The 15,164-nt window shown below is 38.5% G+C and overlaps 1 protein-coding gene across 1 annotated transcript in view; it reads right to left on the bottom strand.

Moving 5' to 3' along the window:
• Positions 1 to 15,164, bottom strand: part of CSMD1 (CUB and Sushi multiple domains 1) — a 2,090,842-nt gene that overhangs the window by 1,077,966 nt on the left and 997,712 nt on the right. Inside the window, exon 4 of the mRNA XM_003271406.4 lies at positions 9,055 to 9,249. Within this exon, the coding sequence (XP_003271454.2) occupies positions 9,055 to 9,249 (195 nt within the window). The remainder of the gene's footprint in view (positions 1 to 9,054; positions 9,250 to 15,164) is intronic.

Here is a 15,164-nt window from a genome sequence, read left to right as displayed (position 1 = left end):
TCAGTGGTCTTGAGAAAGAAGAACAGAGTTCATTCAGAGCCAGAATTCACATAGTTAAGAAGCACAAAATACATGAATTATTGTGATGAAAGCAAGCGTGCAACTAAGCAACGAGAGCAAAATAAGGATAATTCAAAATCTCGGGACAAACAAATAGCAGTATGGCAAAGACGGGACAGTCTTTTACCAAATCTGTGTTTTTCTTCTTCCTGAGCTCACAGATGCTTCCACTTCCTGGCTTTCTTTGCCATGAAATGTGGCCTCATGGCTGAGCTTCAGCTAATGCAGTGAATGTACAGGAGATGTACACTAATGTGTGCAAGACCTGCCCATCACAACTCAAGTTCTTCCTTTTCAGCCAGCGGAATGGAGCAGGCTGGAGACCTTCAGGGAAGCCAGACGCCAAAGGTGGCCATCTCCAAATCACTGCTGCCCATAAAAATATCTGAACCAACTACCCATCATTCAGACTCATAGTGAATTTGACATGAGCAAAGAATATTTCTGTTTGAGCCCATTAATATTGCATTAATGAAAAAAGCAGAACAAGAATGCCCTGGTCCAAATGTGAAACAAAAGTAATTACAACTTCATTATGAATAATTGAGACAAAGCCAGCACTCATCTGGACTCTGGGTTGAGTAGCATTAGGGATTGTGATGTTGGAATCACAGAAGAAGTCTAATTACAAGCATCTGCTTGGCTCTGTGGTGAGCAATATTCACGCACTTACCAAAATATGAATGCTTACTGCTTTTCAACTTTTTTATTTTTTTTTTATTTTGAGATGGAGTCTCGCTCTGCCACTCAGGCTGGAGTGCAGTGGCGCGATCTCGGCTCACTGCAATTTCAGCCTCCCGGGTTCACACCATTTTCCTGCCTGAGCCTCCAGAGTAGCTGGGACTACAGGTGTCTGCTGCCACGCCTGGCTAATTTTTTTTTTGTATTTTTAGTAGAGACGGGTTTTCGCCATATTAGCCAGGATGGTCTCGATCTCCTGACCTCGTGATCTGCCCAGCTCAGCCTCCAAAAGTGCTGGGATTACAGGCGTGAGCCACTGCGCCCAGCCACTGCTTTTCAACTTTTACAAGCAGAGTTTAGATACATTAAGAGCGACTTCATTATTATTATTTAATAAAATATAATTGCTAACATATTTGATACTGCAAAGGTTCTACTGCAATTGAGAGAATACAGAGACGAAAACAGGAGAGAAAATATACTAGAAAGAGGAGAAGCAAGGATATTCACATCTTACTAAATGGAAAGACAAGAGATGCTACCAAAAATTAAAGAAATACAGCATAAAGAATCAATTGTATTATTCCAGTTCATAAATATAATGGATAGTAAAAAGACATGGGAAACAGAAGTGATATAACATATTAATACTCATATCAAGGTGTCAGTTGAGAAAGTTCACAACGGATAAAGCACAGACAATAATGTAAACACATTAGATAAAAGACAATAATGACAGAAAACCAGAAATGGTTAAATGTTATTGACTCTGTGTCATAAGAGTATGGATACGCTGATGCAAGTTTTCTTTTCATGGTAAAACTTTATTATTACATTCTTTAACCATGTTCATATGCTACTTAACTCAAATGTTAGTAAAGTTGGGATGAGACCACCCAAACTACAGCTGACTCGTTACAAGGTCCAAGCCAGAAATTTAAATCGGAGGTCAATCTGAGACTATTTTTTCACCCTTGTTACAGAAATAATTATATTTTCGCTGCCCATTTCTTAAGGTTCTTTGAGGTACAAGCAGGATCTTACATTTATGGGCCTCAGCATATTCCCAAGGAGCCATTGCATAAATGTGACTTCGGGATGCCTTCCCATGGTGGTTCACTGGAGTTGCACATAGGATGCTACTGCAGGCCGCTCTATGAAGTGCGACATACATAAACATAGGTCGTTTATGACAGCTTCTGACTGGGAGCTTCCAGAGTATGACTTCAGGGATCTCAGCCCTGCAATGCTGCTGAGAATTGTTTTCTTAAGTAAGGTTTGCTAAAACAAAGTGCTCCATCAAAGAATAAATGAAAGCATGTAAAACGGTGGTGTTCAGGTGAGAGGGAGCACGAATCTCTGTCTGAAGTACGACTGGGCTGGGCTAGGCCAGGCTGGGTCCAAATGGCCTTATGCCTCGGTGATTACATACATAGAGCTAGGCAGCCAGGGCAAGATCAGACTAATACTCACAAAAATAAGATTCAGAATTGGAGCAATGGAGTAAAAGCGGACACTGAAGGGGCCGCAAGAGATGTTGAGATATCCCACGGATGTGAGCTCCTGTGAAGAAATGCACCCCCCTCCCTGTTCTGGATCAGATGTTAGCTTTCTCATGGAGGAGGATTTTCTGAATGCAAATATTTACCTACTTTCTTTCTACCTTCTTGTATGCCCCTATCCAAAATCCAGACAGTGGACCATCTTTCATGTTTTCCAATCAGGAAGAATACCTTTGTTTGGGATTTGATCCTCTATTTCCCTGTAGTACTCTAGAACTCAAAGTAATTTATAATCTATCCTAGGCTCTACCATTATTATTTAATAATTTATGAATCAATAATAAAGTATGGGAAACATAAAGCAAATTAAGAAGGCATTTAAATCAAGAGACAAAAGCATTTTTCACTGAAACTATCTAGTTGCTTCTTCTCTTTTTTCATATTTCTCCCCTAGACAGACATCATGCCTGTAAGAAATGAAACAGTAAATCCTCTTTCAGACTGGCAGAACATGGCAATAATATACAATGAATAAGGTGAATTAAGAAAGATACAGATATTTGAAGTTGAAAGACTCAAGAATAATGAATAGCTGAAAGATTACCTCTCCAGAAAAATAAATTATGAGGTCGCATTTTTGATGTCAATGTGATGCGTGTTCCCTGTTTAAGGGACACAGTTTTAAGCAAATGGCCTCTCATTTAATTCTGTTAACTATTTTCAATTAATTAAATATATAGTTATACCCTTTTCTTTAAAGAAGATCATGGCTACATATATAATACATTTAGGTGTCGTTATTCAGGGATAATATTGCCAGTTTGCATAAATTATAAACTTTTATAACCCTGGCAAAAGATCACTGTAGAAGCAGACAGTCATGCTACTGTTAGGAACTCTATAAAAAACAAAACAAAACTAACTCTTCAACCGATTCCTGCAAATAAATAAGTATTAATAGAACTTTGGGGGAGCAGAATATATACTCATTTCATTCATGTGAATTATCTCATTCCATATGGCTGAAATTTATATCTCTCACAAATATGTCACATTTACACATTTACAAGAAGTAGATCATTTTTTTCTTTATAATCTAGTTATCCAAATCTATGAGAAACTGTGCTGCATCATTCAAATTTGTTAAAATATGTAATTGAATGCACTTTGAAGTCATACTAGACCACATACTGAAAAAAGCAAAATTTAAATGTAAATTTAATAATCTATAATATAGAAGAAGAAAGTTTCCTGTGATGAAAGCACACTGATCTCATCGGGATTTACTACATTGGTGGCAACATAGCAAAGACACTTAGCTGATTGTTATGTCAACTTGGACTACAGATATGATTATGAAAATTTTAAAGATCCTCCAGTTAAGAAGAAAACCACTGGAGGGTATGTGAGCAAAAAAGCAGTAAACAATGAAGGAAAATACCCATGGCTTAGGCCAAATTTTAATCTCACAAGGAACTAAGGATACTGTCACTCACAGTTTTAATGGTGGTATCTTATCTCCTGGGAAGTTACACGCTAACACCTTTAAGACATTATGTCAAAATATAAAATAGCAATCAGATAAATGCTATCTGAGAGACCAAGGGCCTTTTTTTTCCTTAAAGAAATTGTAAGAAGGGCTTGTAATGATAAACCAAAATTTAGACTTAAGTTTGAAGTTGACAAATGAGTAAGATTTATGGCTGTAGAGAGATGACAGGGAGACTGTGGCAGTGTAAAAACCTGAGCAAAAGTTTGGAATTTGGCATGGTGTAGTATGCTGCTGAGCGAATTCTTTAAAAACCACACCAAACAACAAACAAACAAACAAACTGAAAACCTACTTTACAATGTTTGCCAATTCTTATGGTGTAGTCCCACCATGACAGAGAGCAAGCTAACCACATGATGTCAAGGAACACAGAACTTGGAAGAGAAGCAGATAGTTCTCAGGGCAGCCAGGATAGGTCGGCCACAGAAAAACACAGCTTTGTAGAGCAAAAAGCTTTACACTCATGTTGGGTACACACCAGGTAGAATTGCACCATTTAGTTAGGACGAGGTAAGGAGCATATAGGAAGCCATGTTGAAGGTTTGTACTTTATTCTTGTTGAGTCACCAAAGTAGTTTGGCTGACAAAAGAAAGGTTAGGATGAAGATGGATCTTAGGAGACAGTGAGTCAGGAGTAGAAAGTAGGATGATGATATGGTTTGGCTGTGTCCCCATCGAAAATCTCACCTTGAATTGTAATCTGAATTCTAATTCCCTAATCCCCATGTGTTGGGGAGGGACCTTGTGGGAGGTGATTAGATCATGGGGGTGGGTCCTCCATGCTGTTCTTGTGACAGTGGGTGAGTTCTCATGAGATCTGTTGGTTTTATAAGGGTCTTTCACCCTTCACTCTGTACTTCTCTCTCCTGCTGTCCTGTGAAGAGGTGCCTTCCATCATGATTGCATGTTTCCTGAGGCCTCTGTAGCCATGCAGAACTGTGAGTGAATTAACCTCTTTTCTTTACAAAGTACCCAGTCTCAGGTATTTCTTCAGAGTAGCATTATAATGGACTAATACAGATGACAACTGACATTCTAGACATGGCAGCCCATTGAACAAACTTGAAGCCAGTCTGTTTGAGAAGGGACATAAATAACTAAAATAGTACAGTAAATGTAGAAATGGAAGTAAGGCCGAGACACTTTGAAAGGAAACGAAGAGCATGACTTGAGATCTACACGATCTAGTAAAAAGTAAATAAATAAAGAGAACAAAGCCAGAGTCACTTTGATTTTTTTTTTTTTTTTGAGAGTGAGAATGTAATGGAAATAATGGTGGAAATAAGGAAGAAGAAAGGATATATTTAGGATGCCCAGCGGCACTGCTCTTAAGTGAGATCAATTAGTTGAGAACAATCTGTGGAAAGCAGACGGGATATAGGTTTAAATTTTGAGGCCACCACTGTTTTAACAACATAAAGATGAAAAGTAATTAATAAAAAGAAAAAAATGAAAATGGGCATAATAAATTTCAGGAACGTGAAGAGAAAATGAGTATTTTAGAAAACATAATGGGCATCTAGAATAGGAAGTAGTCATCTTATGAATTTCTCTAGGACATAGGAATAATTTGAATATGATTAATCCCAACTCTAACATCCATTAGCAGGAATACCTTGAGTGAGTCACTTTTCCTACATAAAGTCCAGATTCCCCACCTATAATATGAATCTTTAATACAGTGCCTGTTTATGAAGATTAAATTTGCTAAAGGAGTGCCTGGCTTACAATAAGTGGACAATACATACTAGCTTGCGGGGTGCTGGTAGTAGTACTCATCGCCGTCATATGCCATTATGAATATAATAAGCATCAAGCAGATCTCATAAGACTATAACATTTCACAGAAAAAGAAAAAAATAGGCAAATATGCAATAACTAGCAAAGGATAAAATAAAAGCATACTGAAGGAAATAATATAATGTCACATGATGACTTGCAGTGGAGGCTGTGAACTGGCATGCTTACAAGCCCAGATTAAAAGCCAGACTTGTGTTTGGGTCTTAACATTTACTATCTCTGGAACCTTTTGGAAATTAAAACTCTATTTCTTTACCTTTTAAATGAGCGTTAATAATTGTTACATTAGTGGCTTGTTGTGAGAGTTAAATGGTATAATCCATGCGAAGTGTTTAGCACATTTTCTGGCATCTCATTAAGACCTCAATAAATGTTAGCTATGCTTTTGATTTTGTACTCAAAAGATGAGTTTTTCTTAGGAAAGTCAAAACGTAAGAGTTGAAGTATGCTCTTTTCTAAAGTCATTGGAACAGTAAAATAATATTTTTGGAAAATGTAAAAATAGCAGTGTGCCAGGTAACGAAATTCTCATCTTGCTCTGAAAAGTCACAATGGCACTTGGAAGAGGGCACTAACTTACAATCACCTTATCTGAGAAGCCTGAGAGTGTTGAAAGAGTTCTTAAAATATACACATTAAATGGCCAAGGAGTGTTTGTAATTTTTAACAAAAAAGATAAAAAGGAGGCAACAGGGCTAGAAGGACATAAACATTGGCATCATATCTTTGAATCCTACAACGAGACGTGATGAAAACAGGCAGAAATACATAAAGATTGAAAAATAGGATGAAAACAATTTTGGATATTTGAGGGATATAATAACAAGTTGTATTAGTCTGTTTTCATGCTGGTGATAATGCACACCCAAGACTGCGCAATTTACAAAAGAAAGAGGTTTAACGGACATAGAGGTCTATATGGCTGGGGAAGCCTCACAATCATGGTAGAAGGCAAGGAGGACCAAGCCACGTCTAACATGGATAGCAGCAGGCAAAGTCAGCATGTGCAGGGAAACTCCCATTTCTAAAACCATCAGACCTTGAGAGACTTATTCACTATCACAAGAACAGCACGGGAAAGAACTGCCTCCATGATTCAATTACCTCCCACTGGCTTCCTCCCACAAGATATGAGAAATGTGGGCGTTGCAATTCAAGATGAGATTTTGGTAGGGACACAGCCAAACCATATCATTTCACTCCTGGACCCACCCAAATCTCATGTCCTCACATTTCAAAACCAACCATGCCTTCCCAAAAGTCCCCCAGAGTCTTAACTTATTTCAGCATTAACTCAAAAGTCTACCTTCCAAAGTCTTACCTGAGACAAGGCAAGTCTCTTCCTCCTATGAGCCTGTATAATAAAATGCAAGCTAGTTACTTCCTAGACAAATGCAGGTACAGGAATTGGGAGAATACAGCCATTCAAAAATGGGAGAAATTGGTCAAAACAAAGGGTCTACTTGCCCTATGCAAGTACAAAATCCAGTGGGGCAGTCAAATCTTAAAGCTCCAAAATGATTTCCTTTGACTTTGTGCCTCACATCCAGGTCATGCTAATGCACGAGGTGAGTTCCCACAGTCTTGGGCAGCTCTACCCCTGTGGCTTGGAAGAGTACAGCTTCCCTCCTGGATGCTTTCATGGGCTGGTGTTAAGTGTTTGCAGCTTTTTCAGGTGCATGATGCAAGGTGTCAGTGGACCTACCATTCTGGCGTCTGAAGGATGGTGGCCTTCTCACAGCTCAACTAGGCAGTGCCCAAGTAGGGACTCTGTGGGGGAGCTCTGACCCCACATTTCCCTCCTGTACTGCCCTAGCAAAGGTTCCCCATGAGGGCCCCCACTCATAGCAAACTTCAATCTGGACATCTAGGAATTTCTATACATCCTCTGAAATCTAGGCAAAGGTTCCCAAACCCAAGTTGTTGACTTCTACACATTCGCAGGCTCAACACCATGTGGAAGCTGCCAAGGCTTGAGGCTTACACCTTCTGAAGCCACAGCCTGAGCTTTATGTTGCCCCTTTCAGTCACAGTTGGAACAGCTGAGATGCGGGGCACCAAGTCTGGAGGCTGCACACAGCATGGGGACCCTTGGCCTGGCCCTGAAAACCACTTTTATTCTCCTAGACCTCCAGGCCTGTGATGGGAAGGGTTACTGTGAAGACCTCTGACATGCCCTGGAGACATTTTCCCCATGGTCTTGGGGATTAACAATTGGCTTCTTGTTACTTATAAAAATTTCTGCAGTTGGCTTGAATTCCTCTTTGGAAAATGGGATTTTCTTTTCTATCACATTGTCAAGCTGCAAAGTTCATGAACTTTTATGCTTTGCTTCCCTTATAAAACTGAAAGCTTTACAGCACCCAAGTCACCTCTTGAATGCTTTGCTACTTAGAAATTTCTTCCACCAGATACCCCAAATCATCTCTCTCAACTTCAAAGTTCCACAACTCTCTACGGCAGGGGCAAAATGCCATCAGTCTCTTTGCTAAAACCTAACAAGAGTCACCTTTGGTCCAGTTATGAACAAGTTTCTCATCTCCATCTGAGACCACCTCAGCCAGGATTTCATTGTCCATATCATTATCAACATTTTGGTCAAAGCTATTCAACCAAGTCTCTAGAGAGTTCCAAAATTTCCCACATTTTCCTATCTTCTTCTGAGTCCTCCAAACTGTTCTAAACTCTGCCTGTTATCCATTTCCAAAGTCGCTTCCACAGCTTTTGGTATCTTTTCAGGAGTACCCCACTCCTGGTACCAATCTGTTGTATTAGTTCATTTTCACACTGCTGATAAAGACATACCTGAGCCTGGGCAATTTACAAAAGAAAGAAGTTTAATAGACTTACAGTCCCAAGTGGCTGGAGAAGCCTCAGAATCATAGTAGAAGGCAAGGAGGAGTAAGTCACGTCTTACATGCCTGGCAGCAGGCAAAGAGAGAGCTTGTGCAGTGGAACTCCTCTTTTTAAAACCATCAGATCTCATGAGACTTATGTGCAATGATGAGAATGCTGCAGGAAACACCTGCCCCCGTGATTCAATTACCTTCCACCAGGTTCCTCCCACAACATGTGGGAACTGTGGGAACTACAGTTCAAGATGAGGTTTGGGTGAGGACACAGCCAAACCATATCACAAGTCATAAACTTGCTATTGACTTTACATGGTCCAATCATGATTTCTTTCATATTATAACATGTAATATTATATATTATTACATATTACATGTTATTACTTACATACTAATAACACATAATATTAAATGGTGTTACACATTACGTGTTATTTCTTACATAGTAATAACATGTAATATTGCTTTCAGGAGCAGAATGAGCTGACATAGTAACAGTCAGCCAAACATGTCCTCTTTTCATTTAAGTGGAAACTTTTATAAAAGCACCTGCAAAGCCATTGTACTGCCCTCGAGTCTGCCCATCAGCCCCCTTGTAGCACTGTACCTCTGCAAAAGGGAGCTGGGAAGTCCCACGATGCACCATTTCCTGGGCTGACGATGCAGGTCAGGACGGCGTGGCCTTCCAAGATGTAGCCAGAGAGGCAGCTGTACCGGATTTTGTCTCCTATGTTGAACCTCGTTCCATGGAGAACTCCTTTCAGGATTTCTCCAGGATTTCCACAAGTGTGGCTAGGTAAAACTATTGGAAAGAGAAAAGAAAGGAGAAAAAACAAGTTAAATTTTCTATGCAGAGCCACTTATAACAGAAAACAGACACTATTTTTGAATTATTAAAATGAGAAAATCTCTAGCATCAGAAAAATATTAATTGTTCCTAAAAACTAAACTGAGAAAACATCTTCTGTTTTTAGAATATCTGCAGTCTAACACTTTTATAAACATCATAAACTGTAAATAAATGCATTTTGTTAAGAGAGAAAAATACAGTCCTGCTTTTATTCAGTGTTCCAGATAATGTCTGGATTATATTTTTCTAGTCGTGAAATTCTACTTACTCCTACAGTGAGCAACCAGATGTCACTGTTAACAACCAGACACAGTAGACTATAGAAATCTAAAACAGTGGCATCAGAAATACTTCAAGAGTGAATACTCATACCCTATTTTTTTTTATGCTTCCAGGACCAGTACGGTGTCTGTTACACAACATTACCCAATGCCCAATCAACATTTGATGGATAAGCAATTAAATAATAAATTAGAAATCCCATGCATTGATCCATCAACGTATAAAAAAAGGTTCCACTACTATATTCCAGGCCAGCAGCCAGGCTCTGTGCGTTTATAGCGTCTGATTCAAAAGTAAATTTCAGTGTTAAGTTTTGACAACACAAATACTGAATTCACTTGCATTTTGTAAACCAAGAATAAAATTCAAAGCCTATCAACCATCTGAATGGACACACCCTCTCAGCCAGGGTGATTCCAAAGTTAATCTGAAAAACTAGGTCAGGCCATGGTGGGATGGGGCCGCCAGACATGCCTCATCATACTCTCTTCCCTGTTGGAATTACTGATAGAACAGGCTCCTCAATTCTGATAAGAAACATTGACAATCTGTTTTCGGAAGCCTGCCACCTGGAGGCTTTGTACGCATGACAAAAACATTGGTCTCTACAACCCTTTCTTCTAACACAGACATTCCTTTCTATTGATTCCATGTCTTTAGACAATAACTTAACTCTTTCAATTAATTTCCAATATGAAAAAATAAAAAAACCTGGCCAGGCACGGTGGCTCACACCTGTAGCCCCAGCATTTTGGGAGGCTGAGGCACGAGGCTCGTGAGGTCAGGAGATGGAGACCATCCTGGCTAACAAGGTGAAACCCCGTCTCTACTAAAAATACAAAAAAAAAATTAGCCAGGCATGGTGGCGGGTGCCTGTAGTCCCAGCTACTCGGGAGGGTGAGGCAGGAGAATGGCATGAACCCGGGAGGTGGAGCTTGCAATGAGCCGAGATCGCACCACTGCACTCCAGCCTGGGCAAGAGAGAAAGACTTCATCTCAAAAAACAAAATAACAACAACAAAAAAAACTTTGATTCTACCTATGACCTGGAAGCTCCCACTTCCAGTTGTCCTGCCTTTCCACACCAAACCAACGTACATCTAATGAGTATTGATTGATGTCTTATGTCTCCCTGCAAGGTTTAAAACTGAGGTGTGGCTCAATCCCCTTGAGCACTTCTTCTCAGGACCTCCTGAGGGCTGCGTCATGGGCCACTGCTCACTCCCATTTGGCTCAGAATAAATCTCTTCAAATATTTTACAGAGTTTGACTCTTTTCATTGACAATTTCAGTAATGGGGTATTGATTCTGTTCTTTTTGATCCTCTCACTTTTTCCTTGATATGATTCTGTATCTAAATCAATCGACTTGCAACTCCATTCCATACTCATAGAACATGATTTTGAACTGAACTGGTGCATCGTTCAGTTGAACGGATGAAATTCATCCTTGGTGGCTACTGTCTCCATATCTATGGTTTAAATTTCGTGTGCCATCAGTAAATTAGCTGCTACTATTTAATATTCAAATAAGCTATGAAACTTACTAGTAGGGAAATACAAAGATTTTCAAATAAAAACGTATTTCCAATTGAACAGAAACTATTTTGTGTCTGCATCCATTGTCTTTGCATTGGCATGGGGGTGTATTTTAATGTATTGGTATAATGTAGAACAATATTTTCTGTTTTATTAGTTTTTAAACTGAGAAACATATAGAACATTTTTAGAATATGGGAAACGAATCAGATATTTCTAAAAGTATTTTTATTTAACATGATATTACTTAAGTACAAACTGAGCTATGTAGAAATACTTAGGAAATAAATACTACTGTTTAGATACTGAATATTATTGACATGTTTATGAAATCTCTATTTACATAGTCAAAGTGTATTCAGTTCTAGTTTTTAGGAAATAATTTCTGAGAGCAGTCTACAGAAATCTGTTTAAAAACACAACAGAAAATAGTTCAATATTGTCTAAAATCATTTTTTTCTTTTTTAATAAGAAAATTCTGTATTTAATTCCACATTCACTATCCTTAAAGCAAAAATGTGTGCTGTTCATAGTACATTAAAAGTGACATTTATAAGGAAGAAAAACTTTCCATTTTATCAGGGCAGCCCTTCAACTTATGACTCAGAATGCCTTGTCCATCGGCTGAGCCGAGAGCTCTTACAGTCAAAGACACAGTCTGAATAGCCACCGTAAATGTGAAGAGTGAGAAAGAGAGGGATTAAAAAAAGTAAATGTGTGGACAAAAAGCTTTTTGATGTTTTTCTTTAATGTCCCGGAATATTTAAAATAAATCACCATGTCTTCTTAGGGTCATTATTATTATTTTTAAGTGCTACTGCTAATTCTTCTTAGAAGGCACACATTTTCCAAAAGAAGGTGTCCAGATAATTGTTCCCCAAAGACAAGGTTATCAATGGAAATCTATCAAATAAATCTGCTAAAGATAACCACAATGACCAGTCATTTTCATGCATGGAAAATCCAAATGAACCACTGTGGAAATGGAACTTAGTCTGCACGACTCTTCCATACGTTTTCTCTGTTAAAAGGGCCTGAAATTATTTTTTCAATTAACTTTGGTATGAATAATGCAAATGATTATCGTGCAGAAAGATGAACCGAACATTCTACAGTAATATATGGTTGTGCGCTGCCTAACGACAGCTCAATGATAGGACTCATACACAATATCGGTCCCAGGAGATGATGGCCTACTGATGTCGCCATCATGTCGTAGTGCCAGCTATGACGCACATGTTTGTGGTGACGCCGGTGTGAACAAACCACCTAAGCAGCCAGTCATACAAATGTTTAGCACATACAATTAGGTTCACTACTTATGCTTGATGATAATAATGAACAATTGTTACTGGTTTTTGTATTGACTATACTTTTTATCATTATTTCAGAGTGTGCTTCTTCTACTAAAAAAATAATAATGATTTAACTGTAAAACAACCTTAGTCAGGTCCTTCAGGAAGGATTCCAGAAGAAGGCATTATTATCCTAGGAGATGAAAGCTCCATACCTGTCCTTCCCCAAAGACCTTGTGGTGGGACAAGATGTGAAGGTGGAAGAGATGACTCTGTGCAGGCCTAGGCTAGTGTGTGTGTCTGTGTCTTAATTTTTAATGAATACAGTTTAAAAAGTAAAAATATATAAAGAAATTTTAAATACAGAAAATCTTACGGAATAACAATGTAAATGTGTTTTCAGTTAAATATTATTACAGAAGAGTCAAATGCTTAAAAATGAAAAAGAAGTTTATGAAGTAAGGTTATAGTGAGCTTAATTTATGATTGAAAAAGAAAAATGTGTTTTTGTACATTTAGTGTACTCTAAGGGTACAGTGTTTATGAAGCCTACAGTCATACACAGTCCTGTCCTAGGTCTTCACATTCACCCCTCACTCACACACGGACTCACCCAGAGCAACTTCCAGCCCCACAAGCTCTATTCAAGTGAGTGTCCTATATGAGTGTAACTTTTTTTATTTTTAATACTGTTTTATTATTGTACCTTTTCTATGTTTAGAGATGCATATACCTACCATTACGTTACAGTTGGCTACAGTATTCAGTACAGCCACATGGTGTACAGGTTTGTACTCTAGGAGCAGTAGGCTACACCATACATTCTAGGTGTGTAGGAGGCCGCAAATCTTGGGTTTGTGTAAGTGCACTCTGTGATGTTTGCACGGGAACAAAATCGCCTAAGGATGCAGTTCTCGGAATGCATCCCAGTTGTTAAGTGACGCATGACTGCATGCAACATATCTCAAGATGCTGTTGTAATGGTCAAAACTCACGCTTTATTATCTACAGCATATTTACTAAATTTAAAGAGAACTGGAGCCCTCCAAAATTGTTACCATTGTACCATGCGATGGTATTTTCCAGCAGTGTAGAAACGTACTGACTTACATATTTTTGAAGGAAAAATATCATTAATGAATACAAGAGTCTCCCCAACAAGCTTTCTGAAAAGAAATACTTGTGAACACCTATCTCTTCAAACTTCCAACAGCTACTCCCATAAAGCTGAATATGAAAAATATTTATTCCGTTCAATTTCATCAACTTAGGGAAGGTATTTTTAATCGGGAAAAATTAAGGCAGACGTTAGAAGTAGCGGATGTCAAAGAAAAATCTAGACATCACTGGAGAGCATGCCTGTTCTTCTGATGAAATTGCATTTCTCATTGTATCTGACGTAAAGGATCCTTTTCCAGGTGCAGTTGCAGGCTTTTATTTTACAGCAGGTCCTCAAATAGCACTGTTGCCAGCACCACTATTTCATTATAACACGGAGAAAAATAGATTCCTGACCAGGGCCACTGTCCGTTCTTTCCACGTCTGCATGAGGTATGTCCAGTTTCCTCCATGTCCCAAAGATATGCATGTTTGCATGTTAGGTTCACTGGCATGTGCCCTGGGTCCCAGTGTGGGTGAGTGTGGTGTCTGTGTGTGTGTGACCCTGCCATGGGAGGGTGTCCTGTCCAGGGCTGGTGACCACCTGGCACCCTGAGCTGCTGAGACGGCTCTGGCCACCCACAACCCCAAACTGAAATAATTGGATAAATTATTTTACTTGTTTTTATTCATCTTTCTTAAGTGAATGTATAGCTCACATCTATGTCAGTGTTTAATATTAGAAGTGTTTTGATCTTTAATATTTAGAATTTTGGTGATGTTTTGTATGATGAGTAATATGACACACGAACTTTACTTTTGTCTATATCAATTAGCCTGTGGGAAAATTGGTCTCGTCATATGTTGTTTTGCTGAGAGCCACATTTTCCAAGAACCTGCCGAACACATGAAGTGAGCACTTGGTGGAATAGCAGTGGCCATCAGCTCCACGCAACAGCCCAGCGGCATTATAGAGGATAAACAGGATCTCTATTTCTGGGGCATCTTAGACCACCTTGATGGTTTGCTTTTTTCTCTTGTCTACAGATTTTTGTCTTTACCTTAACATCTTGACACTTAATTTTACAAGAATTTGAAAAACACAAATCAGACACAGTCTTTGCAATGTGCTGTTTTTCAGCTGACAAGGCTTGTAATGGAAAGGAGAATGGCCTTTAGGTCTCTTCTTTTACATTTATCAGCTCTGCTTATCTACTGAAAATGTTTTCCCATCAGTATTTATTTTACAGGCGAAGGTGTGAAGATTGAATGAGATAACAGGTCTACAAATATCTGTTCTTTATGACTCTATCAGATTTTATTGTAAACAGCCGTTAATAGTTCTGAGGGCCTTGAATCATTCCAGGTTGAAACTGAATCTTTTTATCTTTGTACATAAATATTAATATATTATAAAGTAGATCATATATTCTCCTATACATATATACAACAACTAAAATTCACATAGCTCATAAGATTAGTGGGAATAGGAAAAAACATTTTCCAAAATTCAGTTGGACAAAATGTTATTTTAGAAACAATGAATCAATAAATAATGTATAATTTTAGTCACTTTATTTCCACACTTGGCAAAAAGTATAAATAAGTATCAGAAGCCTAAAATTAATTTAAGGATTTTGGAAGCAAAATAACT

This window comes from Nomascus leucogenys, chromosome 4, assembly GCF_006542625.1.
Source record: "Nomascus leucogenys isolate Asia chromosome 4, Asia_NLE_v1, whole genome shotgun sequence".
Taxonomy (NCBI): Eukaryota; Metazoa; Chordata; class Mammalia; order Primates; family Hylobatidae; genus Nomascus; species Nomascus leucogenys.
This window is presented reverse-complemented; position numbering and strand designations above follow the sequence as displayed.